A 27,226-nucleotide genomic window follows, 5' to 3' on the forward strand; every position below is an offset into this window, starting at 1 on the left:
AACCCATGGGTCAGTATAAGCTGGGGACTGACCTGCAGGAGAGCAGTGAAGGGTAAAAGGCCATGGGGGTCCTAGTGGATGGGAGGTTGACCATGAGCCAGCAATGTGCTCTGGTGACCAGGAAGGACAATGCCACACTGGAGTGGATTAGAAGGGCTGTGGTTAGTGGGTCAAAAGAGATTCTCCTGCCCCACTACTCTTCCCTTCTGAGGCCACATCTGGAGTACAGTGTCCAGTTCTGGGCCCTTCAGTTCAATAAGGATCTTGGAGAACTGCTTGAGAGAGTCCAGTGCAGAGCTGCAAAGATGATGGAGGGAATGGAACATCTCTGTTACGAGGAGAGCCTGAGTGAGCTGGGGCTGTGCTGCTGGGAGAGGAGGAGACTGAGAGGTGACCTCATCAATGTTGATAAAGATGTAAAGGTGAGTGCCAGGAGGCTGGAGCCAGGCTCTGCTGGGTGATGCCCAATGACAGCACAAGGGCCAATGGGTGGAAGCTGAGGCCTAGGAAGTTCTATGGAAACATGAGGAGGAATTTTTTTCCTGGTGAGGGTGACAGAACCCTGGAACAGGCTGCCCAGGGGGGTTGTGGAGTCTCCCTCTGTGGAGATGAATTCAAGACCTGCCGGGATGAGTTCCTGTGTGATCTGCTCTAGGTGATGCTGCTCTGGCAGTGGGGTTTGACTTGGATGAGCTTTCAAGGTCCCCTCCAGCCCCTGACATTCTGTGACTATTTTGGTCTGCCCTTTTTCTGTTTTCCTGTGCTTTACAACAGTGCAGAGCCCAGAGGTTCTGCATATGGGACAACAAGCTGAGACAGCACTCTCAAATCCTCCATACGTAGTAACAGTAGACAGGGCTGACTTCAAGTCTGCCTCTCAGATATCAGAGAAATTACAGGTCAGATGGACTTAGCAAGGGGTCCTGCAGTCCATGCTCCTGCCTAAAGCAAGGTTAACTCTGTTTCTATCATTCCTGGCAGATGCTTCTTCAGTTTTTGCCTCTAAGGCTCTGAATGAGTCTCTTGCACATGAAGAAGTCTATTTCTTTCCTTTTCTATAACCACCTTTTACATGCCTCTAGCTACAGCCTTGTGTCACTCAGAGGTGAGTGGGGAAGGCACAGATGGAAGCTTTTAAGCCCATGTAAGTCTCAGAGGGTCACACGTTCTGAATCAAGGGCAGCAACTCCTTCAGAAGTTCATTGTATGTATGGACCCAAGCACTTGAACTCACTTGCAGGTGGTGCAGCCAAAGAGAGACAGACAAAAGCTGCCAAACTGCAGTTTAATAGTTTGCAGTGTGCTATTTCATGTGGACTTCAAACCTCCCCCTGCACGGCACCGCACGAGTCCCAGAGCCCTGCGTGAGGGTCATGAGTGCAAGTCTGTGTTCAGCAGCTGCAGGCTTGCTGTCACAAGCAGGACTAACATCTCTGAGGTAAATTCTTGAGCTGTAACAGACTGAAATACTGACAGAAATACCTTAAAATACTCCACCTTGGATACTCCAGTATCAAAACACAGCATGCAGCTCCCCGTGCCTGCCAAACAGCAGATCTAGGGCAGCTCTTCAAAAGGAAATAGGCCATGGCAAACCTGTAAGCCTAACACTCTGGGATATTCCAGCTGATGCCTTTTCAGAGCCAGATGCTATTATAGTATCTGCTTGTTTAAAAGGAAGTAGAAAGCTTCCTGCTCTTGGAATGTCCTTGGCAGCTAGGAACAAAATAGAATTGCAGACCCACAGAAACTCACAGCATCACAGGATGTTAGGGGTTGGAAGGGACCTCCACAGATCATCAAATCCAACCCCCCTGCCAGAGCAGGATCATAGAATCTAGTGCAGGTTGCACGGGAACACATCCAGGCAGGGCTTGAAAGTCCCCAGAGAGGGAGCTCCACAACCTCTCTGGGCAGCCTGTTCCAATACTCTATGACCCTTACAGTAAAGAAGTTCTTCCTCATGTTGAGGTGGAACTTTCTGTGCTATACTTTACATCCATTGCCCCTTGTCCTATCCCAGGGCACAACTGAGAAGAGTTTGTACACTCTCTCTTGACCCCCAACCCTCATATAACCATGACCTGGAGTATTTCCAGGGCTGAGACTTCTCCAACTCTCTGGGCAGCTTGGGCCTGTGCTTCACCACCCTCACTGTAAAAATTTAATCCTTCCATCTGGTCAGAACCTTCCTTCATTTTGTTTTAGACCATCATACCTTGTCCTGTAGTAACAGACCCTGCTAAAAAGGCTGTCCCCATCTTTCTTATATGCCCCTTTAAGTATCAAAATGGTATAATAAAGTCTCCTTGCAGCCATCCCTTCTCCAGGCCAAACCCAGCTCTTTCAGTCTTTCTTTGTAGAAGTGTTTCGTTCCTGTGACCTCAGGTGCTGCTCCAACAGGTCCAACTCTCTGCTGTGGTGAGGGCTCCAGAGCTGGCCCCAGCACTGCAGGGGAGGTCTCAGCAGATCACAGCAGAGGGACAGAATCCTCTCCCTGCCCCTGCTGCCCATACTGTTGGCAATCAGTCCAGGACACAGATGGCTCTGGGATGGGAGAGCACAGTGCCAGCTCATGCTCAGCTTTGCACCCCCAAGTCCTCCTCCACAGGGTTTACTATGTTTTCACTTGGTAAGGCATGCTCAAAGAGCAAGAAGTTGGGTGTTCTGCCGTTGTCCCTCCGCTCTCTCATGCCTGTCCATGCTTTGTGTAGCTGCATAAGGTATCACCATTAGGATCAGCACACCCTTTACCAGAAGATTTTGCCTTGCCTTTGACTCATCTTGTTAAAAGGGAGCTTGCACTGTGCCTCCCCTTGTGGAAGCTGCAGAAGGTAACACAGAATGTACACACATCCTGGGCTGCATCAAAAAAAGCATAACCAGCAGATCCATAGAGGTAATCCTGCCCCTCTGCTCTGCTGAGACCTCACTGGAGTGCTGTGTCCAGCTCTGGAGCGCTCAACACAGGAAGGATATGGACCTGATGGAGCAGGTCCAGAGGAGGCAATGAAAATGATTAGAGGGTTGGAGCAGCTCTGCTACAAGGACAGACTGGGAGAGGTGGGGGTGTTCAGCCTGGAAAAGAGGTGGCTCAAGGAACACCTAATTGCCACCTTCCAGTACCCAAAGGTGACTACAAGAAGGCTGCAGATAGACTGCTTGCAAAGGCCTGCAAGGACAGGACGAGGGCAGTGGGTTCAAACTAGAGCAGAGCAGATTGACATTGGATGTGAGGAACAAGTTCTTTACTTTGAGGGTGGTTGAGCACTGGAACAGGTTGCCCAGGGAAGTGGTTGAGGTCCCATCCCTGGAGATATCCAAGGTGAAGCTTAACAGAGCTCTGGGCAACCTGATCTACTTGAGGATATCGCTGCTGACTGTAGGGGGGTTTGGGCTGGATGACTTTTAGAGATCCCTTCTAACCCAGGTGATTCTGTGTTTCTGTTCTGAAGCCATGGGATTTATTTTGTTAGCCCTGTCCTTTCCATTGCCTCCAGGGTGCTAATCACTTGAAATATGACATATTTGGGGTCCCCACAGTCCTTACTTTACCTACTACTGCATTATTTACCTTGGTACCACTAAAACCAAGAAAAAGACCCAAGTGGGAAGACTGCTTGAGTAAATCTTGCAGGTAGGTCTGCCCAAGGAGCAGTAAAAAGGTGTGATCTGGTACATTTGGGCTTGGACTGGTTGTACATAGCACCAAGGTTTGATTTTGAGTTGGTCTGGGGAGGTAAAATGATTCTTTTCTATTTAGATGTAGCACATATGTATTACATATGTTAGGTTGATGTGAATAGATCAAGAATTTCCCTCTGAGCTGCTTCTGTCTTTAGCCTTCTCTTACACAACTGTAATTGTTTGTTGAAATCATGGTAAATCTGTGTTCACTTTGCTGCTGTGATTGTGCCCTAAACTTGGCTATGAATGTAATTACCTTTGTTGAACTCTTCTTTTTTCTTTCAATATCCACTTCAGACCTGTGAATTCAAGAGGTATTAATAACGTTGTGTGAATTACAGCTGAAAAGCATCCTGATTGTCACTGCTGCATTCCAGAAATGCTTTTTGGTAGTGGGGTGGTGGATCAACAGTGAGTCTGTGTCCCAGGAAATGGAGATATTTGGAAGGCAAAGGGAATTAGTAACGAAGATCAAGAAGGAACTTCATTGTACCCAGCTGTAGATGTCTAACATGTAGATTTCCACATCAAAATGTACAATCCTACTCCCTTTTCTTTGGCTATTAACTAAGAAAGGTGACTACTGTGGAGTTTTTATGATTAGAGTAACAGGTGGAAGCTTATTTTGGATAGGATGAACTGCTTCTTAGGCCGACCTAAGCTCTACTGTAGTGCCTTTGTCATCTGCAGAGATGTAAGCTGTCAGCTCTAAGAATATAGACTGCAGCATCTTCATGGAGTAAGGATGTGTGTGTGGGAAATAATCTTGTGGCTCTTCTGCTTTGGGTTCTGCTAAAGGAAAAGAGCTCTGGTATGTGGTATTTAATTTGTTTCCATTTATTTAGACTTAAGAAGACATCATGAACGTGTTCAGAGAAGGAAAACAGAAACTGGGAGGAAAAAGGGTCCTTAAAATCAGTGCTTTAAAAAGAAGACAGTGCTTAAAACCAATGCACTGAGTTCTTTTAAACAGAAAACTAGTGCTGTCTGGCCCTTTTGGGTGAACATCTACATCTTTTAGTTAATTTCTAGCTGACATTGGTTGCTGATTGTTGAAACTCATTCCTTTCATGCTTTTCCTCCCTTTGTTGTTTGTCTGTCTCATCATTTCTGTGCTTTGGGAAAAGACCTTAAAGTTTGGCGCACAGATCCTGGCTCCATCTTCGACATTGATCCTCTGGAGGACAATATTCAGTCTAGGAGTCTGCATATGCTTTCTGGTACTGCTTATATCCTGACTTTTCCCCAGTTCAGCTTTTCATATGTGTGAAACTAAATTGAGACAGTAAATTTTCAGGTCAATGTGCCAGCCATATGCTTTATAAGTATGTTTTCATCTATCTCTGTATATGTATATCCATCTATATCACTTCAGTGTTTTAAAAGCAGTGTTTTATAGGAAACTTCAGCTGCAATCACGTGCACAGATAAGTAACAACAGAATAAATCTTACCCTAAACAACAGTTATTCATACCAACTTACAAGTTGTCACTGAAGTAGTCCCTTTGACCTACTTTAGCCTTACTATAAGTAGAATTTTCAAGTAGCTGCACCTCACTGAGACTACAAAAAGATATTTATGAAGCTGTTTTTTCTTCCATGCACTGCTTCCATCTGTGGCTCGTGACATTGTGCCTTGTGTTACTGTTTGCAACTCCAAGGAGTTAAAAATTCAAGGCTAGATGGAAAAGGTCTCTCCTGGACTAACAGGCAGCAGTGTTTTGGCTCCACAAGGCTTTGGATTGTTTTTTCTCCCCCCCCCAGTTGTTTATTTTGAATTTTGCACTTGTGTTTTCTTTGAGACTAAAGGTGCAGCTTTAAATATTCTGTTGGATGCCATATATATGATTTTTAAAACTTTGGAACTTTTGGGGATAGAATCATAGAATGATAGAATGGCTTAGGTTGGAAGAGACCTCAGAGATCATTTCCTCCAGCCTCCCTGCTGCGGGCAGGGACACCTCTCAACTTAGACTTGGCTGCTCAAGGCCTCATTCAACCTGACCTTGAACATCCTCCCAGGGAGGAGACATCCACTGCCTCCCTGGGCAGCCTATTGTAGGGTCTCCTCACTCTGGAATGGGTGAAGCAACACTTTGTTTTATCACTGGAAATGTCCACGTGGTTTATGTTCATCCCATTTTTTCCCCCAGCATCTCAATCCTGCATTCCATTTCCGCTACTCTTCCAAAGCAGGACTTGCATCGCATTTGGGAGCAACCTTTTGAACTCACGGTGCTCTAGATGGGTACCAAACTGGGAGCAGTTCACTTTTCCCTAGTTTTGATGCTATCAGTGGATGGAGCTCAGTTAGCAGTGCTGGGGTCTTTGCTGTTGCTCCTCTTTTGCTCTTCTGTCATCCATTTACTGTGACATTTCCTTCCTACTTTTGTAGAAAGAGCAAGCCGCTACAGCAAGCAGTATTTGCATTCCACCAGTCTGGGAGACTATAAATCAGATGGCTCTGACACCAACCCAACCTTTTCTTACTGCAGTGAGGTAACCAGGCCATCTGATGAAGCAGGTACCCCTGTTCCCCTCCTTTTCACTAACAGCACCATCACAACGTGTTGAGACCTGACAGGCCTCTGTTGAGCCCTGGGGAGTCACAAAGCAGTAGAAACTCTGCAAGTTATTGCGTGGCTGCTTAGAGCAGCAAACCAGAACCTCACGAGTGCAGAGTTTCTTGCATGCAAAGGTGGCTTTTGCCTGTGTTCCCTTTCACCATTTTGCTAACCCTGGCAGTCCAAAGCTCTGCTAACTCTGAAGGTGTGCTGTGTGTTGGGATCCTAATTGATGGGAGGTTGACCGTGAGCCAACAGTGTGCTCTGGTGGCAGGAGGGCCAGTACCACTCTGAGGTGTATTAGAAGGGCTGTGGTTAGTAGGTCAAGGGAGGTTCTCCTCTCTCTACTCTGCCCTGTTGAGACCACATCTGGAGTACTGTGTGCAGTTCTGGGCCCCCCAGTTCAAGAGGGACGTAAAACTGCTTGGGAGAGTCCAGCACAGAGCCACAGAGATGCTGAAGGGAATGGAACAGCTCTGTTACGAGGAGAGCTTGAGGGACCTGGGGCTGTGCTGCTGGGAGAGGAGGAGACTGAGAGGTGACCTCATCAATGGTTATAAAGATGTAAAGGGTAAGTGCCAGGAGGCTGGAGCCAGGCTCTGCTGGGTGATCCCCAATGACAGCACAAGGGGCAATTGAGGCATAGGAAGTTCCATGGAAAGGTGAGGAGGAATTTTTTCCCTGTGAGACTGACAGAGCACTGGAACAGGCTGCCCAAGGGGGTTGTGGAGTCTCCCTCTCTGGAGATATTCAACTCCTTCCTGGACATGTTCCTGTGTGATCTGCTCTAAGTTATCCTGCTCTGCAGTGGGGTTGGACTGGATGAGCTTTAGAGGTCCCTTCCAGCCCCTGACATTCTGTGATGCTGTGTGAGTCAGGGTTGGGTTTCGGTTTGGGTGTTTTTTTTGTTCTTCTCTTTTTTTATATGTGCTTTAATCTTTCTGGGTTTTTTCCCTCTTGGAAGGCACAATAGAGCTGAAACAAAAACATGCCTCTGAGCTGAAAACAAAGAAAGAAATCACCTTGTGCTGTTCAGTAGGCAAATCAAGCATATAATGATATTTATTTTTATTGAGGTGCCCAGGTGGCCAAGAAGGTGACCAGCATCCCATCCTGAACCAGCAATAGTGTGGCCTGCAGGACCAGGGCAGTGATTGTGCCTCTGTAGTCAGCATAGCTGAGGTCACACCTTGAGTACTGAGTTCAGTCTTAGGGACTTCACTCCAGGAAAGGTGCTGGAGCTGGTCTAGAGAAAGACCACAAAGCTGTTGAAGGGTTTGGAGAACAGATGTGGTGAGGAGCAGCTGAGACACCTGAGGTTGCTTAGTCTGGAGAAAAAGAGGCTGAGGGGAGACTTCATTGCTCTCTACAACTCCCTGAAAGGAGATTGCAGCCAGGTGGATGTTGGTCTCTTGTGTCTAGTAACAGGGATGGGAGGAAATGGTCTCATGTTGTCCCAGACGAGGTTTAGGTTGGAGATTAGAAGAAACTTCTTCCCTGAAAGGGTTCTCAACTACTGGACTAGGATCCTAATAGAGACGGTTGAATCCCCATCCCTGGAGGTGTTTGAAAGAGGCAGAGATGTGGTGCTGAGGGACATGGTTTAGCCCCAGCCTCGACAGAGGGAGAGAATGATTGAACTCGATGATCTTAGAGGCCTTTTCCAACCGAAATGATTCTGTGATTCTATTGTATGCTTCTATTCCAGTGGGCAGTGTTTAGAGAGTCTAATTTGTGTCAGGTGCTGTATAAATACATACAAGGAGCTCTGCTGTAAAACAGGTGAGGAAAAAACTGCTCAGACTGAGGACCTGCCATCCCTGGTGTCATCTCTGTCTGTCTCCAGCTGATAGTTGAACTCTCTGCCCAACTCCTTTAATAGATGATGCACATCATGCTGTTTTTTATGTCTCCTCCTGTGATGATGTGAAGTGGGCTTCCCAGTCCAGTGCACACTGCCTCTCTAGGTCTGTTCTGATCTTTTCTTGGCTCTACTCCAGGCCATTTCAGCATTGCTTTGTCAGCTTGGTTTAATTCTGAACAGATATTTTCTATTACTTCCCATCCTGGGAATTGGAAATGGGCTTCATTTTCCCAGTTGTTTTGGCACAAGCAAGACTGCATTTGTGTCTCTATTTAAACCTATTGTTGTGGTGATGTGTGGAACTGATCCTTGCCAAGATCAACATACTTTAGCAAGGTATTGTTTATGCTTTTGACCCTGCTGGTTAGCAAGGGTTTGAGCACTTGCAGACAGTTCCCACTGCAGAGGAAGAATAAATGCCAAGGAGAAGTAATTTGGGACAAGCCTAAGAAAATGCCATATCTGTGAACACACTCAGGGAAAAAAACAACAACCAAACTCAAACCAAAACACAGTAGAAGATAGCAACTTTGGTCAAAAATACCAAGCTTCCTCCCAGCCCCAATGTCACTGAGCACAGAGCCACAAGGTGAGTTTGCTCTTGACCTTTATACAGTACCTCTTATGGCATAGCACAGTAAATGACAACTAAATTCACTTCCCTGAGATCTCAGGGCTCTTTCCCATGGGTTTTGGACTTGTAACTCCAGCAGTTCTTCTCACTGGGCAATTCTTCAGTCTGATGGTGCCACAACCTGGAAGAGAGTTGGAGACCTGTGCCCATTTTTCAGCCTTTAAGTGTCTTTGGGCTTGTCTCATCGTCTTTCAGATATTTCTAAGTTGATCAATGGCTAACTTATTCTAGATACCTTTACTGCTCTTTGACCTACAATTCAAGTCTGCCACTGCCACTGCTGATGGAATTGTTCCTTAATCTCTTCTCCCAGCCTTTAGCTGGGTCCTTGGCTTCACATAAACTGTTAAAGGTTTATTCATATCTAAACAGCTTCCTCTCTTGTCTTTGTGGAGTTTCATTAACAGGCCCATAGGGGGGCTGCTGATGTTATTGCCTAGAATTACTGCCTGTTTGATTCCTTGAGCAGTATTTTAGAAGATGAGCTTCAGCTGAGCCAGGTGTGCTTTCCTACAGAATCAGTAGATTTCTGCATGATCTAAGTCCTGGAAAATCTCTGGTTTGCCTTTTAGACTCTTCCTGTTTGACTGTGCTTGTTCTGCCTTTTAGACTCTCCCCGATCTACCTCCTCAGCATCATAGAATGGTTTGGGTGGGAAAGGACCTGAAAGATCACCTGGTTCCAAATCCCCTGCCTTGGCCAGGGACACTTTCCACTAAAGCAGGTCGCTCAAGGCACTGCCCAGCCTGGTCTTAATCTTGTAGAATAATCTACCTTTTAGACTTTTCTGTCTTTTAGGCTACTGCAGTCAAAACTGGACAGGAAACAATTACCATTGCTCTCCAGCAAGCCTGATGCAGACAATGAATCTTCACTTTGCTGTTCTATTTGAAACCACTTTTCAGCTTCTCTGCATTTTTATTTTAGTGGTTGCTCTGTTAGTGTTTTTCAAGGCTGATTTTGTTACTCCAGGGTATCACTGAGGGGTTTTCTTTTGCCCTGTGGGACAGAAGATGTCACATTAGAGCCTCTCAGTCTGCCTAAACACTGTGTAACTCATTTCTGCTCTAACAAAGGTTTCCTTTCTACAGACAGGAACACAAGTGTCACCTAACTGGACTTCTTCCACTCCCTGTCTCTACATTGCCACGCTGAAGCATGTGTTGTTATAAAGGCATCTTCTCCTATTTTCAGGTCTCCATATAAAATGAATCTACTGATTTTTGCCATCAACTTCAGTGGGTGAAAATGGCATTTTGGTCGCACCCTCATGGCTCGAGACTCTTTCCTTCAGTTCCATTCCCTCCAAGGCAAGAGGAAAAATGCTTGAATCTAGCACAAGCTCACTAATTTGGAGACTTCTTCCCCCTCCCCCCAGACTTGTTATTTTAGAACACTTTCTCTATATATCCCTCTCAGTAGCTCCATCTCCAGAGACTGAGGCAAGGAAAGGACTTTTTAACAGTTGAGATGTCTCTCCCCAGCACACCACACTCTGTGGGTCTGTATCTAAAATGTTTCTTTGTAGGGTTTGCCTGAGGCTTTGATGCTCACCCAGAAGTACCACAGAAATGAGGATGCTGCTTCTGTCAGTCTGGTCCCAAAACAAACTACTCAGGTGAAATGGAGAAAAAAAGCCCTCTTCATTTCACATGCTTGAGTTGCAGAAATGTCCCCTGGTGTGTGGGCTGAGGGGTTTACTTCTGCTGGGACAATGGTAATGCTCTGCTCTTCTGTCAAGAGACAGAATCACACATTTGTCAGGGCTGGAAGGGACCTCAAGGGTCACCTAGCTCAAACCCCCCTGCCAGGGCAGGGACACTTTCCACTAGATCAGCTTGCCCAGAGCCACATCCAGCCTGGCCCTAAAATCTTCCAGGCATGAGGCTTCCACCACCTCCCTGGGCTACTTGTTCCAGTGTCTCGTCTCCCTCATGGGGAAGAACTTCTTCCTAATGTCTAACCTAAATTTCCCCTCCTCTAGCTTGGATGCATTCCCCCAGTCTTATCACTACCTGACACCCTAAAAAGTCCCTTCCCAGCTTTCTTGTACCCTCTTCAGATACTGCAAGGCCACAATAAGGTGCCCAGAGAAGGCACGAGGATGATCAGAGGGCTGGAGCTGCTCTGCTATGAGGACAGGCTGAAAGAGTTGGGGCTGTTCAGTCTGGAGAGGAAAAGGCTCTGGGATTCATGCCTGCTCTGGGCACGTTTCAGCACCTCCTGTCACAGGGCTTCAGAACTCAACACAATGCTCCAGGTGGGGTCTCAGCAGTGTGGTGTAGAGGGGCAGAATCCCCTCCCTTGCCCTGTTGCCCACACTTCTCTTGATGTAACCCAGCATACAATTGGCTTTTTGGGCTGCAAGTGGAAGGAAGAAGAGAAAAGGAAACAGGATTTGGTTCCCTTCCTTGCCCTGTCTTTCCTTTTATTTTATGTTTAAAACATCCTCTGGTTTTGAGGGTTGAGAGAAATCACCATTAATAAAAAACAAGTCAAAAGCAAAACAAGGGAATATTGGAATGCTCTTGAAAGTGTAGTGTAGAGATGTCTTCTCCTCTAGGTTTACCCAGAAGGAATACAGAGCAGAAATCCTTCACTCCTCCTCATCTTCACATTCAGTTGCCAGGCTCTGTCATTTTAAGGAGGTCAGGCAGAGTGATACAGTAGTTCTCTGGCAGATGAAGCAGAAAAGTTCTTTTATGCTAGGTAGCTGAACTCTGTTTCTGCAGCACTGCTCCATACAGTCTGGCAATCAAACATGACATTTGGAGGGACTTTACAGGAAGAGCTATGGACTTCGTGGGTTTCATGCCCACTTCCAAGTAGGCCTCACCTCCACAGAAGGCTGAACACATCAAAATGAGGCTCTGCGTACTCCCTCTTGGTGAGGGCCAAATCCACACTTCCCTATACTAGACTCTTGAACCTGTTTCTGGGTTTGGTGTTGGTTTGTTGGTTGGCTTTTTATTTTTGTTTTGAACTCGATGGTGCCTTGGATTTGTTCCTTTGCAGGATGATCAAACTTGAAAGCTAATGCCTGGGGTGGGAAAAAGTCTTTGTCCACTCTACAGCTTATTGTTAAAACTCTGCTTTTCCATCCTGGTAATCAGAGTTTTCTGTTCTTAAGTGTCTAATGTAGCACCAGTGCTTGCAGTCAAGTGACAAATACATCACCTATAACCCTCTGGTAATATTGGAACTCAGCTAAATACTTCTCTGCCTGTATAAATATGGACACAAGTGCAGGTGCATGTTTGGTACCCATCTGACATTAGAGATTGTTTGGCATGAAGAGTTGTCTTGAGAGCTTGCAGACCTTGGAAATGGGGAATTCCTGCTCTGCCATTCTCAAGGAAATTTTCACAGGAATGATGCAGTTCCCTTTGCAAAGTTGTGCTGTGACCACACAGTACCCCACTGCTGGCTGCCAGCCGGTGCCCAGTGACAGGACAAGGGGTGCCAGGCACGAACTTGAATGTAGGAAGCTCCATCTAAACATGAGGAGGAATTTTGTGAATTTAAGAGTGGCAGAGCACTGGAGCAGGCTGGCCTGAAAGGTGGTGGAGTCTCCATCTCTGGAGCCATTGAAAGCCCACTTGGATGCCATCCTATGCCAACCTACTCTAGGTGGACCTGCTCTGGCATGAGGTTTGGATTAGATAATGTCCAGAGGTCCTTTCCAGCCTCTTGTTCAGACAGCAAGACAGAGCTCCCTGCCTTCTGAACACTGCACCTATCATCTGAAGGAGATGTGTGTGGCTTTTACAGCCTCTGACTCCTGTTTTACAGTGACTCCTGATGCTCAGAAGGGCATAATTTCCTGTATTGATTTATTCTGGTTGCAGATGATGGCATTACAGACAGAGGAGCTTCCTGGTCTTGGATAGGTGATGCCTTTGCACCTCTAGATTTGACATAAGGAGGAAAATCGGTGGCAGGGTTAGTTGTGGGAGTTCAAACATCAAGTAGAAACAGTGGGTGCATGCCTTACATATATGCTAAGTTCAGTTTAATTTTCCATGCAGAGAGGGTTTGTGACTGCTGAAGAGACAATTTGGCCTCCTCTAAATAATCCTTTTAGGCTCTCTAAATGTAGGAATCCACAGTGGCAGTAGGACCACATTTACGGACTAGCTTGAGCATTATCAACTCTGTCTATCCTAGTCTGGTCTGCTGGACTTTAAGTGTCCTCTGTGGAGTGCTTTGTTAGTGCAGAACATGGGAGAAGCTAGTGGAGAAGATCAGGTTTCCTTTCCTTCCATTACAAAGAGGTAGGAAGTATCTGCAAAACTCTTTTTTATTGTTAATGTCAAACTCGAAACTTCCTTTGGCACTCCAAGTGAGGGCTCAGTTAAGTTTTGATTAAGGTTTGATTTAGGGCTCTGGGAATAAAGCTGTATGTCCCACTTGGGTTGTAATGCATTAAGGCCTAAACCATGATTCATCTGAAAGGACATTTTCATTCAGTTTATGTTCACTGAGGATGAGTTAATGTTCCAGGGAGAGCTTTACATTTCACACTTCCAAATTATTTCTGCTCAGATTCCCTCTGCCTGTCTTTGATTCTCAGGCTTCTCCTCCTTACCCTTCACATCTGGAAGCAGCAAAAGGCAATTCCTACACGACCAAGCAGAGGACAATCCAGAAGAGATCAGAGAATCACAGGATCACAGCATGTTAGGGGTTGGAATGGATCCTCTGGAGATCACCTAGTTTAACACCCTGGCCAAAGCAGAGTCACACAGGAACACATTCAGATGGGTTTGGAAAGTCTCCAGAGAAGGAGACTCCGCAACCTCTCTGGGCAGTCTGCTCCAGGGCTCCACAACCTCTCTGGGCAGTCTGCTCCAAGGCTCCAGCACCTTCACAGTAAAGCTTCTCCTCATGTTAAGGTGGAACTTACTTGATTCCAGCTTGTAAATGTTGTTCCTTGTCCTATCACAGGGCACCACCATAAAGAACCTGGCACCTCTCTCCTGACACCCACCCTTCAGGTATTTATAGACATTGATCAGTTCCTCTCTCAGCCTCCTCTTCTCCAGGCTAAACTTCAGAGCTCTCCGTATTTCTTAGCAGAGATGTTCCATTCCCTTCATCATCCTTTAGCTCTCCATTGGATTCTCTCCAGCAGGTCCCTGTCTCTTGATTGGGAAGCCCAAAACTGGACACAGTATTGCAGGTGTGGTCTCAGAGTAGAGCAGAAGGAGAACCTCCCTAGTCCTGCTGGACACATGTTTCTCGATGCACCCCAGGATGCCATTAGACCTCTTGGCCACAAGGACCTTTCTGAGTTCTGTAGTGTGGCAGCAGTTCAGGGGATCCTTCTGCTCACCCTGCCAGCCATCTGAGTTTGTTCCCTTTTCCTTTAAACAACTAGTGAACAGAAAGTGGGAAGGAATTTTTCAAGGAACTCAACAGCTGGAAGTGTTAACAGCTCCCTTGGCTAGCAGTTGTTTCAGTTATTCAGCGTGGTCCCCCAGAGCAGCGCCTGATACACTTCAGAGGATTTAATGCCTGAGGAGAGGAACTTGGGGGTGCTGGTGGACAAGAAGCTCAATGTGAGCTGCCAGTGTGCTCTTGCAGCTCAGAGAGCTAACCAGAGCCTGGGCTGTAGCAAGAGAAGTGTGGGTCAGGGAGGTGATCCTCCCCCTCTACTCCACACTGCTGAAACCCCACCTAGAGTACTGCCTCCAGTTCTGGAGCCTCTGTTGCAAGAGGGATATGGATGTGCTGAAAAGTGTCTAGAGAAGGGCCATGAGGATGATCAGAGGGCTGGAGCTGCTCTGCTGTGAGGAGAGACTGAGGGAGTTGGGGATCTCCTCTCAGACTGCTCTTCTTCAGGGTAAACAGCCCCAAGTCTCTCAGCCTCTCCTCACAAGGTAGGTGCTCCAGTCCTTCAGCATCTTAGTTTCTCTCCCCTGGACTCTCTCTAGTAGCTCCTTGTCCTTCTTGAACTGGGGAGCCCAGACACATTACATGTCCTTTTTGTCATTCCATTGTTACTGCCAGCTGGTAAAACAGTCTTAGAGCATAATGGGCTTGAAGGAGTTGACCTGATGAATCATGACACTAACAAAGTTTTATTTTACCAATCATAAGCAATCTTGTGACTAGTGCCACTGTGATTTATTTTGCATCATGAGTAATTAGGGTCTTTAATATAAAATAAATCAGTTTGTTGATTCCCCCACTGCACCTCATTCTGTTTTTCAAAGGGTTTGAAGACTGCACAGCATTTCTTATACCTCCACGATTTAGGTTATGGAAACTTCCTAGGCTTGTAATGTTCTGAGTTTGCCAGTGACTCCAAGTAGTTCAGAGCTTCATTCCTAATGAGGTCAGTGAGGCTGGCAGATATTTTTTAGTGCCCTGTGCGAATTAGGTCATACTTTCAGGTTGTGATTTCAACAGCCTAATTATAGCTGGGTTTGAGAGTCCAATCTGCTAAGCAGTGGTGACTCCTGCAGTGGATAGCACACGGACAAACTGCTGCTTCTGACAGCAGCACTGCGAGCAGCAAGCCTGTAGCTCAGACATCCCTGAAAGCAGCCTGACTGATGAGTAAAGGGCAAGGAAAAGAGGGAGGAAAGGAAAAAGCAGAAAGAAAAAGAAAAGAAATGAAGGGAAAGTTACTGTTACAGGATAAAATGCCAAGATGCTTTACCATGTTGTTCTCTACTGTCCTAAAAACAGCCCTGTTCTGTATCAGGGCTCACCATCTGCAGTCTTCAGGTTAGTGCTTTTTATATGCTTATGCAGTCTGACTTGTTCCCAGTAAATCTAACTGTGCTGTGCTATTCTTTCTGAGCAGAAAATGGCAAAACTCTATCCTAGATAAGAGTTCTAATCAGTTTAGTGTATGTGTTTTCATTTTCTAGCTTGTTTGAGAAGTTAATGCTAAGCAACAGAACTGTAGAGTAGGCTGGGAAGGAATTTTTCAGTGCTGTTCATCAGAAGATAGTAGCTTAGTGCCAAATTTCTTTCTGGGAGTGCATCACCTGTGATTAATGTCTCAAAGCTAAAAAGAGCCATTTCATTGCATTTTGAGGCTGTGGAGTTAATAGCTTGGCATTTTTGAAACAAAGAATCCAGCCTGACGATGGAATATGCTGGAATTTGGAGTGAAGAGTCACATGAATTAGAATGAATGTGGAAAATGATAGGAGCTAAACCTGGGCTCTTCTGAAATGATTGGCATAAAATGGTTTCTTCACCTGATTTTGAAAGTGTCTTTCTGCATTTGTTTTCTGCTCATGCCAGTTTGGGATGGGATTGGTTTTGGCAATTGGTTCTGCACTGGAGAGTTAGTCCTGAGGTTTTCCTGGTTTATCTGTATCTAATGTATCTGTACTCTTCTGTTTGTCCTTTCTACTCCTCTGACAGCTTTGTCATGGTGATCTTAAAGGTCTTACTCCAACTGCAATGATTCTATGATTCTGTGCACTTTTAGAGTCTTTCCCCTTGCTCTGTGCTTGGAGATGCTGCAGAGTTCTGGACCTTACCACAGCCTCTTCATCTCTGTCTCTGGACAGGGCTTGCACACTTTGTAAAGTCTTTAACTTGTCTGATCTCCGTTTTTATTGTCGAGTAAACAGCTCTCGCTGGCTGCATTTGCCTAATCTTGATCTTTATCAGGCTTAATCTCCCTTCTGGGGAGGGATTTTTCACAAGGGCTTGTAGTGATAGAACAGGGAGAGTGGCCTTAAGATGAAAGAGGGCAGATTTAGATTGGAGATAAGGAAGAAATTCTTTCCAGTGAGACACTTGAACAGGTTGCCCAGGGAGGCTGTGGATGCCTCCTTCTGGAGCTGTTCAAGATCGGGTTGGATGAGGCCTTGAGAAGTTTGATCCAGTGAAAGGTGTCCCTGCAATGATATTGCTCCACGCTGTGATGGGCTGGCCATGGCTGGATGCCAAGTGCCCACCAAAGCTGCTCTCGCACTCCTGCTCTTGACTAGAGAGGGGACAGAAAATAACAAAAGGCTTATGGACAGAGATAAGGACAGAGCTCGCTCACTAGAGCTTCACCTGTGTTGGGCAAGCCAGTCAGCAGTGTCAGCAACACAGGGATAGAATCACAGAATGGTTTTGTTTGGAAAAGACCTTTAAGGTGATTGAGTCCAACCAGTATCCAGCTCTAGCAAGTCTGGTGCTAAACCATGGCACTCGGCTCCACATCTCTGCCTCTTTGAGACAGGATCACAGAAACATCCAGGTTGGCAAAGCCCCTCAGGATCACCAAGTCCAACTTAGAACCTTACTCTATCAGACTCACCTTAAACCATGCCCCTAAGCACTACGTCCAAATGACCCTTAAACACATCCAAGGCTGGTGACTCCACCATCTACCTGGGCAGCTCATGCCAGTGCCTGACCACTCTCTCCATGAGAAATGTTTTCCTCATGTCCAATCTAAACCTCTTCTTGAGGTCATTCCCCTTTGTTCTGTTTCCAGTTACCTGTGAGAAGAGACCAGCAGCAGCCTCCCCACAATGTTCCTTCAGGTAGCTGTAGATGAATGTGCCATAAGGCAGTGTCCTGGCTTTGGTGCAACTTTTGTGCTCCTCAGAAAATCGAGAGCTGGATCATCCTCTTACTGCAGTGAAGCACATAAATATTCTCTTTACATCCTGCTCTCTCATCTTGTTCTTACCAAATGTTGCAGTGTTCTTAGTGAGTTCTCTGAAATCGTGTTAGCCTGGTAGGTAAAACATGAGTCAAGAAAGTAGAATGCATGCTTCAAATTGTCTGCTGCCTATAAGAGTAAATGAAGTGATGATTGTTTCTCATCTGATCCTGTAAATGTGTTGTAGTCAGCTGCAAATGTGCAGCAGGTAGCAGTGGGGATGCCTTGGTTTTCACTTTGAATTATCAGGTTTCTGCTGAACAAAAGGCTGATAAAGGAGTGTGGCTTTGGTAAAATACAACTTGCCCTTCAAATGATTTTTTTTCTTTTCAGCATAAAATCTTTTATTTTCTTACCTTGTTATGCAATGCTCTCTTAACCACTCTTTTCCTGTTGCCACAGTGATCTTTTTCCTCCCCAGCCCTTCTCCTAGCACACCATGATCAGTTCACAGGATCACAGTATGTCAGGGGGTGGAAGGGACCCAAAGAGATCATCAAGTTCAACCCTTCTGCCAGAGCAGGACCCTACAATCTAACTCAGGTCACAGACACATCCAGACAGGCCTTGAAAGGCTCCAGAGAAGGAGACTCCACAACCTCTCTGGGCAGCCTGTTCTGGTGCTCTGTGACCCTTACAGTAAAGACAGCCCTTGTGTTGAGCTGGAACCTCCTGTGCTGCAGCTTGCATCCATTGCTGCTTGTCCTATCCCAGGGAGTAGTGAGCAGAGCCTGTCCCCCCACACACCCGGCAGACCTCACCGCTGATACTCACTGTCATTCTTTCATCTGCTGCTTCTCCTTGAAGGCTTCCTCTCTGCTTGCTTTTTCTCATGGTCATTTATTTTCCTCTTTCTTTACTCTGGGGAAGACTATCAAGGTATAGAAAGAGAAATATGTTAAGCATTCTGCTTCAAGTCAGTCGTTTAAAATGAGTATCTGCCTTGCTTGGCAAGCGGGACAAGAAAAATAGCATGTTCTGGTACATCAGAATGCATCTGGTCAAGTCTTAATGCAAGAATGACAAAACATCCTCCTGCACTTCTGGCAGCAATGGTCAGCCCTCAGCTGCCTCACCGATAAATCTGGCTTCAGCTAAATGAATTTCATGTTTCACCACTGGTTTATTGTTCCCTTAGGTTAACCAAAGCCATTGCTTTTGCTGCTGCCTCGCTCAGTGATGTTATACAACTTTTATACTTTGGTCTGAGGCAAAAGATTGCAGCTAACTCTGGGCCATGATGATGAAGAGAAGTCAAATTCTCTTCCTGCATCGTTTATTCTCACCTTGAGTTATCTGTACATCACCAGAAACAGCTCAGATCTGTTGGCTCTTCATTAATCACAGAATCCTAGAACGGTTTGGGTTGGAAAGGACCTAAAAGATCATTCATTCCTTGAGCAACTTTTTGAGTATCTGTTCTGTCATTTTCTCCTTGCTCCAGTTTTGTGACACTTGGGTAAGTGCACACTAAACCCTTCTTGGAAAGGCTTATTTCCCCCCCTTTTTTCACTGACTTTTCCCCTTACCCATTCTTATTGGAGTTTAGGGATAAGATGAGTTTGATTTATCTGTGTTCTGAGCATTCCTGTGAAGGGAGGCAGAGTTTTAGAGAAGACCAAGGTGAAAGTGTTCTTCTTTTCCTTAAAACTGACTTCCTTGCTCTCAACAGCTTCTGCTGCAAACTACATAGATTCAGTGATCCATAGAATGGTTTGAGTTGGGCAGGGACACCTTCCACTGGCCCGGGTTGCTCAAGGCCTCATTCAGTCTGGCCTTGAACACTTCCAGGGAGGAAGCATCCACAGCCTCCCTGGGCAGCCTGTTCCAGTGTCTCACCACCCTCACTGGAAAGAATTTCTTCCTAATATCCACTGTAAGTCTCCCTCCTTCTTGTATAAACCTGCTTAATTCTGTGATTCCCAAAGTATCTTCCAAGCAGACAACAGTCTGCAGATTTCTTTAATATTTTTTCCACCCCAAATTGTCAAAACTTAGTCATTTTTTTTGAAGCCTTTCCGCAGTGTTCTTATAATGGAAAAAAAAACCCAAAAGGATACAACTATTTATTTAGTGCCAGCATCTCTGGCAGTGTCAAAGTTGATGTAGTGGTGTCTCAAGCTTTTGTGTGCCATTTTCTGATCAGAATTCTGCCATAAGCTTCTCCTACCAAGGAACCTTGACAGTCTTTGTGGATATATTGCTATAACTTTGGCCACCTTTTATGTGTGATTCGACCTCTGGAAAGCCTTAAGTTGTGTACAGAAGTAATTTGGAAGTGTTTCTCAATGAGCAATTGTTATTTACAGATTCTACAGAATGCTAGAGAAGGACTTTATCTTTAGACCTACATGAATGTGTCTCTGTTTCTTTAACCCACAGCCCCTGTTCTCCCTGGGGCATATCAGCAAAGCCAGTCCCAAGGATATGGATACATGCACCAGACCAGTATGTCATCCATGAGGTCCATGCACTCACAGCCCCATTCAGCAAGTCTGGTGAGTATTGGCTTGAAGGAACACTTGTTTGGGAAGCAACATCACCACCTCTTGTGAAGCCTCCTCAGTAGGACAGACTTTGTCTCCTTGAACTGTAGAGTTGGACTCTTTGACTGTTTTGCAAGAAAGCTGGAGGAGGACTTTTTTGGGGTGTCAGGTAGTGATAGCACTGCGGGGGGGAATGGATCTAAGCTAGAGGAGAGGAGATTTAGATTAGATGTCAGAGAGACATTCTTCAGCATGAGGGTGGCAAGACACTGGAACAGGTTACCCAGGGAGGTGAGGGAGCTGGGGCTCTTTAGCTTGGGGAGGAGGAGACTGAGTGGTGACCTCATCAATGCTGATAAAGATGTAAAGGTGAGTGCCAGGAGGCTGGAGCCAGACTCTGCTGGGTGATGTCCAATGACAGGACAAGGGGCAATGGTGGAAGTTGAGAGGTAGGAAGTTGCATTGAAATAGGAGGAATTTCTTCTCTGTGAGGGTAACAGAACCCTGGAACAGGTTGCCATGGGGGGTTGTGGAGTCTCCCCCTCTGGAGATATTCAAAACCTGCCTAACGAGTTCCTGTGTGAGCTGCTCTAGATGATCCTGCTGTGACTTCATAAAGCACTAAACTCAGTGTTCTGTCTGAGCCACAACTGGCAGTTAGACCTTTGAGGGGGTGAGGGATGAGCATTTGACTGTTTTACAAGACCCCAACTTTTTGGTGTGCCCTCTTGTGCTCTCCTTACCTGCTAAACTCAACGCCGACAGAGGAATGATTCACTAAAATGCATTTTAAACCTTCTTTAAGCAGGGCAATTCTCAGTTCTACAGCCCAGGCTACACTCTGAAGTGATAATTGGGCATTAAGCACTAACAGGATTATTATGGAGATTTCTCCTGGCAGCCATTTAGCACCTAATTAGGTGTTAAGGCCATAAATTTAGGTTTCTCAGAGCAGCATTTAGGGCCCTAATACATTTTTCTTGTTTAAAAGTTTGATATTACCAGCTTGTCTTCACAGCTCTGCCACCACAGGCATGTGGTCGAGCTGCCTTAAAGGAGACAGCAGTGGCATGTCCTCCACCATATTTTTTTAAGGGTGAGGTGAGCATCCTTCTGAGTCAGAAAAAAAACTTCTCTGCTTTTTGCATGTTAGTTTCATAGAATTTCTGCCCCCAGACTTTGCCCATTAGAGGAGAAATAGAAGCATGGCCCAGAGGAAAATCTGTTCTTTGCCTTACACCAGAGATTGACTTGCTCCTTTGTTTCTTAAATGGACATTTTTGTTGCAAATAGATTGTTTAGGTGCTGCTGGGCTTCTTGTAACTGCAGAGCTTTCACTGGGTTTTTTGAAGTTAGTGGTGAAGGCAGTGGAGCATCTCCTGTGAGGCCAGGCTCAGGGAGCTGGGGTTTGGAGCAGAGAAGCCTGAAGGCTGCCCTCATTGCTGTGCTAAAGATGTGCAGGACAGTGTCAGGAGGATGGAGACAGACTCTGCTCAATGATGTCTAATGATAGGACAGTTCTGGGCTCTTCAATTCAAGAGAGATGTTGAGATACAGGAAGGTGTCCACAAGGGGGCAACAAAGCTGGTGAGAGGCCTGGAACACAGCCCTGTGAGGAGAGGCTGAGGGAGCTGGGGGTGTGCAGCCTGCAGAAGAGGAGGCTCAGGGCAGAGCTCATTGCTGCCTACAACTACCTGAAGGGAGGCTGTAGCCAGGTGGGGTTGGGCTCTTCTGCCAGGCAAGCAGCAACAGGACAAGAGGACACAGCCTCAATCTGTGCCAGGGCAGGTTTAGGCTGGATGTTAGGAAGAAGTTCTTCCCAGAGAGAGTGATTGCCCAGGGAGGTGTTGGAGTCCCCATCCCTGGAGGTGTTTAAAAGGAGGCTGGGTGAGGCACTTGGTGCCATGGTTTAGTTGATTGGAAGGGTGATAGATTGGACTCAATGATTCTAGATGTCTTTTCCAACCTGGCTAATTCTGTTTTCTGTGAAGGGGCAATGGGTGCAAGCTGGAGCAGAGGAGGTGCCACTGGAACAGGAGGAAAAACCATCTCACTGTCAGGGTGACAGAGCCCTGGAGCAGGCTACCCAGAGAGGCTGTGGAGTCTCCTATGGAGACATTCAGAACTTGTTTGGACACATTCCTGTGTGATCTACTCTAGGTGATCCTGCCATATTTTCAGATAATTTCCTCTCATTTTGTCACCTGATACTAGGGAGAAGAGAGCAGCCCCCAACTCATTCCAACTTCATTGTCCTTCTTATAGCCAGGGGCAAAAAAATGAATGCTGCTGAACCCAGCATTCAACATGCAGCCTCACCAGTGCTGAGCACAGGGAGAAAATCACTCACCTGCTGCTGGCCACACTGTTCCTGATACAAGGCAGGATGCTGGTGGCTTTCCTGGCTACCTGAGCACACTGCTGGCTCACCTTCGGATGGCTGCCAACCAGCAGCACTTTGTTCACAGCGTTTAGGGCAGCAGCATTCCAAGGCACGGCAGAGAACAGTCATACAGAGCAGGAGTCAGGCACAGTTCAGAGAAGGCTGGTCAGGAAAGGCAGTGGTCCCCAGGTTTGGCCAGGAGTTGGTACCTCTAGTGTTTGGGAAGATAATGAATGTCTTGGCTTAGAGTGGGCAGAGGACTCTTGGATTCTTTTATCTGAATATTCAAACCACAAATCATTTCTGCAGACTTCTTGATCTTATTTTTTCCCCACTAGATAATAATATGTTCCTAATTCTTCATCTGAGGTAGAACCCCAGTGAAATGAAGGACACTCAGTGAGATGGCAAAGTTAATGACCTGAATGAAGACTCTTTCTTTTCTGTAGCAAAGACACAGGAGAAGCTAAAGAGCTTCCCAGAAGGGATTCATGCAAACAGGGAGCAGCAGCACAGAATCACAGAACTTTAGAGATTGGAAGGGGCCTCCAGAGATCATTGAGTCCAACTTCCCTGCCAAGGCAGTGTCATCCAGGAATGCATCCAGGTGGAATTTGAAAGTCTCCAGAGAAGGAGACTCCACAACCTCTCTGGGCAGCCTGCTCCAGGGTTCTGTCATCATCTCTGTGAAGAAGTTTTCCCTCATGTTCCAGTTTGTGTCCATTGTTTTTGTCTTCTTGCTGCTGACCACTGAGAAGAGATTGGCTAGCGCAGCTATACCTGGCTGAGTGTAAGGAACTCTTGCTGATGACTGTATGAAACAGGAGCTGGAGCATCTCAGGAGGCAGTGAATGGCTTGAAATCTGTTGGTGTGAGGACTTTGGACAATGTAGGTTCACATTTTGGTACTCAAAGGGGCTGTATTCACTGTGCGGTGGGCAGGATGCAGGGTGTGCTTGCTCTTCTCACCTCTGGATTTCTCTCTGCCTTGCTCCCTTCCCTGCTCTTGGGAACTTTTACAGCCTTGTTTTCTTTCCTTCAACAGAGAACATACAGAGCTATGTATGACTACAGTGCTCAAGATGAAGATGAAGTCTCCTTCAGGGATGGTGATTACATCATCAATGTGCAACCCATCGATGATGGCTGGATGTATGGTACTGTTCAGAGAACTGGGAAAACAGGGATGCTTCCAGCCAATTACATTGAGTTTGTTAACTAATTTTTGTCTCTAGTCCTTGGAGCTTTATTATGATTTACTCAAAGTCTAACCTTTTAGAAGAAGTCAGAAGGATCTTTAAGAATCCATGTTCATTACTTCGCCACTGCTATAACAGTCTGCACTCTCACTCCAAATTCAGTTTAGAGCCCTTTAAAGATCAATAATCAGCCAGAAGCTCAGAGCTTTGACAGCAGCATTGCTTCTACTAGTGCTCCCTCAAAGTGAAAATCCTGCATGGAAGCCTGGTGGTGCCAATCCTGTAAAGATTTCAATCAATTAGCTGTAAAGGGCAAACAACTTCTCCCTGCACCTCAAAGACATCGCTTCTCTTTATAATAGCAGCCATAAAATTGATTCACTTCTTATGGCACTCTGAAGTCACAGGTGGTTAACACACAAAGTCTGAGCCACGTCTTCAAATTGTCAGGAAGGTGTTTAAAGTTTGAGCACTAAGCATCCTAATAAAGTAAAGATGAGTAGGTAATTCAGTCATCTGAAACGACAAGAAGTAATATGCTAATAACCCTCCTCAAATGAGAACTAAGAACCCCTACTGCCCAGCAGCCTTGCACTAAACAGGTCTATTTTGACAGCAAATATCTCCTGCCTCTTGCACACTCTTATCTCTTCCTGGTTTACTCCTCTCTGATTTCCAACAGCTAAGTCTTCTGTCAGCTTTGCTTGCATCCCAGTCCATCACAGAATCATAGAATGGTTTGGGTTGGAAGGGGCCTTCAAGATCATCTGGTTCCAACCCTCCCTGCCGTGGGCAGGGACAGCTCCCACTAGAGCAGGTTCCTGAAGGCCTTGTGCATCAGTTCGGTCCATGCCCGGATTCATGGTTCTTTGGTGTCTTTTCCACAGCAAATCCCTTGAAAAGACTCTCTAGAGTATAAAACCTGTCAGCTCTTCTGTTTCCTTCTAATAATGCTTAGCATTTCAATAGAAGCTTCCATTAGGGCAACCTACAGACCAGTACTTCATGTTGGTTCCTTTACCTTCACCCATCCTGCTGTAAATAACTCCCTGGTGTGAAGCCCCAGTGCTGTGCAGTCACACGAAGCCTGCAGCCCCATCCCTCCAGGTAACTTGCTTAATGGCTGCTTTCCTAACGAGCTGATGTGCTCACCCCTGCTGCAGAAACACTTGCACCTCCCCTGAGGAGTGCAGGACATCTCTGGTTGCTGTAGTGCATTGCAGCTCGATGGCCTCTTGCTTCCATTGCCTCTAGGAATCTTGGTGATCCAACAGCAGGTTGTACACTTGCCAAAGGACTGATGATGGAGAGAAGTTCTGTTTTCTTTTACTGCTTTAATCACATAACAGACCCTGAAGGGAAAACTGACTGAGCAGAAGTCTAACATACTTCTATACCATCACACTCCATGCCAACACACTCTGACCAACACGCTCTATGCCACCACACTCTACACCAACATGTTCTATGCCATCATTCTTTTCAACACAGCCACCTATAGAAAACAGTGAACCTGTTTTGCTGGCAAACCTTCATATAAGCTGCTCGGTGTCCATGAACTGATGATCAGCAGTGAGAGATGCACATCTTAGGCTGTGAGGCTGAGAATCGAATAACTGGTGACATAGTGGACTTGTAAGAGGGACTGGTCCAGCAAGCTTGAGTTGCAGAGAAGCTGCTTTTGCTTTTGCTGGATGCCAGGAGGATTCTGTGTTCCTTCATCACAGGGAGAAACTCTGGGTGGAAGGAGAAAAGAGTTAAAGATCCATCTGGGAATTGCTATGTGTTCACGTGTGTGTAAGGAAGAAAATGGTTTTGCTGCTGGCCTCATTTATGGTGCTCAGCCATGTGCTAGAGAAGTTGATTTTGGAGCAGCTCTCTGAGTGTGGAGCCTGTGCTGGCTTTCTCCCATCTCTGAAGTGTTTAAAGTAGAACTTAATGACAGAGTTTGCAGACAGTTCTCTCTGTCTCACTTCACAAGACAAGCAAGCCTTTAAAGAATCAAGAAGGAAGGCAGTATGGGTTTGTTCTAGCAGCTGAAAGAAGCCAGTGCAAATACCTCTCATTCTATTTTTGCATACAATTAGGAGTTGGAAAGCTTATGCAATATTTCTTTTCAGGTGTTGCTAGCACAGGGCTGATCCCAGCTGCTGAGCAGCATAGAGTTGCCTGCATTGCAAAAACCTGAGGCAATGCCTGTGCTTTCTTGGCAGCTGCCTGATTTCAAAGCTGAAGCTGACCTAGGAACTTCAAAACTCGTGGTTTAAAGCCAAGGATGTGATAGTGTAAACACATCATCCCCAAGGGTGACACTGCTGTCACTTAAGGGTGTTGAAAGTTTTGCCTTCAGAGCTCCTTCTGCAGCAGACTCTGATACATTTGCTGCTGATTTCCACATGTAATTACCAAGCTTTGCAAGTAAAAATGGCCTTCTTCCTCCCCCCTCAAAAGGCTGCTGTGCTAAGCTGAGCTAGAAGCTCTGAAAGAAGCAGGCTGTTTCTCTGGTGGTTTTTCATCCCTAGCAAGGGGAGGAATCCCATCCAATGGTGCCTGGCAGCTCTCGCTACTAATGCCTGAGGCAGAATTGGCTGTCACTTGCTGCTGTGCTGCTCTATTAACTGTGTAATGCTGACAACAATAAGATGCAACTTGTCAGTTTGTTAAGCAGATAGGGCCGAAAAGAACTACAGGGAATAGAGAAATTGCATCGAGTTGTGGTTTTCAGTGACTTAGAAACAGAAAGGGAAGTTCCCATCTCTAAATGCACTGGAGTCGGTCTTAGCCGAGGAGCTGGCTCACAGTGAAAAGTGAATCAGGAGAGGAGCACCTGATGATATTAGAGGGCTGTGTTATGCTAAGCAAAGGAAATGAAATCTCCTTTCTAATTTGTGTTTTTGCATATTTATTAGCCTGGCAAAGCAGTCTGCAAAATAAAAGAGGTCAAGAAGAGAGCAGAGGATGTGGATGGATTTCTCTCGTGAAGCGCAATGCCAGCAGAATTAGTAAGCTCTGATTTTGAGTCCCTCGCTCCTGTAGTCAGGTTTTTGTGTTGTGGATGCTTGGTAGTTTGTGTTCACAGGGGATGGATCCTGCTTTCTGCTGTGAAGCAAACGTTAGTGTCACTCTGCAGCTGTGTTCTCAGCAATGCTATTGAAGGCTCCAAATGATCAGAGTGCAAATGTAAGTAAAAAAATAGATGCAATGAAGGTCTAAAATTTGGAAGGTAGGGAAAGGAAGTTAGCAGCCAAATTGTGCCAGCACAGATTTCACGAGGCATAGGTTGGGAGCCTGCCACACACAGTGGGTGTAGAGGTGAACAGATCATAGAATTATAGAATGTCAGGGGCTGGAAGGGACCTGGAAAGATGATCTGGTCCCAGCTCCCTGCCAGAGCAGGATCACCTAGAGCAGGTCACATGGGAACACATCAGATGGCTCTTGAATATCTCCAGAGAGGGAGACTCCACAACCTCCCTGGGCAGCTGGTTCTGTTAGATGCTGTCCTGTCACCTTACAGTCATTATTCCTTTTCAGCCTAGCCTGTGCCTCTCGCTGTCCTTTCTTCCTGTAGAAGCTCTGGGGAAGGGAAAAGACTTTGAAGGAGCCAGAATTCCCAAGTTCATGTTGGAAGTTGACACATTCCCATTTTAGAAGTCAAGAAGACACAATAGGCTGTAGTTCTCTAAGGGGAGTATAAATGTAGGGAACAACACAGAACATCTTCATACACATACACACCCAGACAGAGGAGAACAAATGGGTGCCTTGCATTTCATCCC

At 46.1% G+C, this 27,226-nt stretch overlaps 1 protein-coding gene across 4 annotated transcripts in view; it reads left to right on the forward strand.

The window, feature by feature from the left end:
* NEBL (nebulette) overlaps positions 1 to 27,013 on the forward strand; it is a 274,767-nt gene extending 247,754 nt beyond the window's left edge. For 2 of the 4 annotated variants that reach the window (XM_064162529.1, XM_064162530.1), the window contains 2 exons: positions 19,762 to 19,877; positions 23,294 to 27,013. In XM_064162529.1, coding sequence (XP_064018599.1) covers positions 19,762 to 19,877; positions 23,294 to 23,470 — 293 coding nt within the window. In that variant the 3' untranslated portion in view covers positions 23,471 to 27,013. Of the gene's footprint in view, positions 1 to 4,814; positions 4,908 to 6,083; positions 6,213 to 19,761; positions 19,878 to 23,293 lie in introns of all 4 variants that reach the window. The other 2 variants (XM_064162531.1, XM_064162528.1) reach the window with 2 other exon arrangements.
* The last annotated feature ends 213 nt before the right edge of the window (positions 27,014 to 27,226 follow it).

Source organism: Pogoniulus pusillus, chromosome 23 (assembly GCF_015220805.1).
Source record: "Pogoniulus pusillus isolate bPogPus1 chromosome 23, bPogPus1.pri, whole genome shotgun sequence".
NCBI classification, from domain to species: domain Eukaryota; kingdom Metazoa; phylum Chordata; class Aves; order Piciformes; family Lybiidae; genus Pogoniulus; species Pogoniulus pusillus.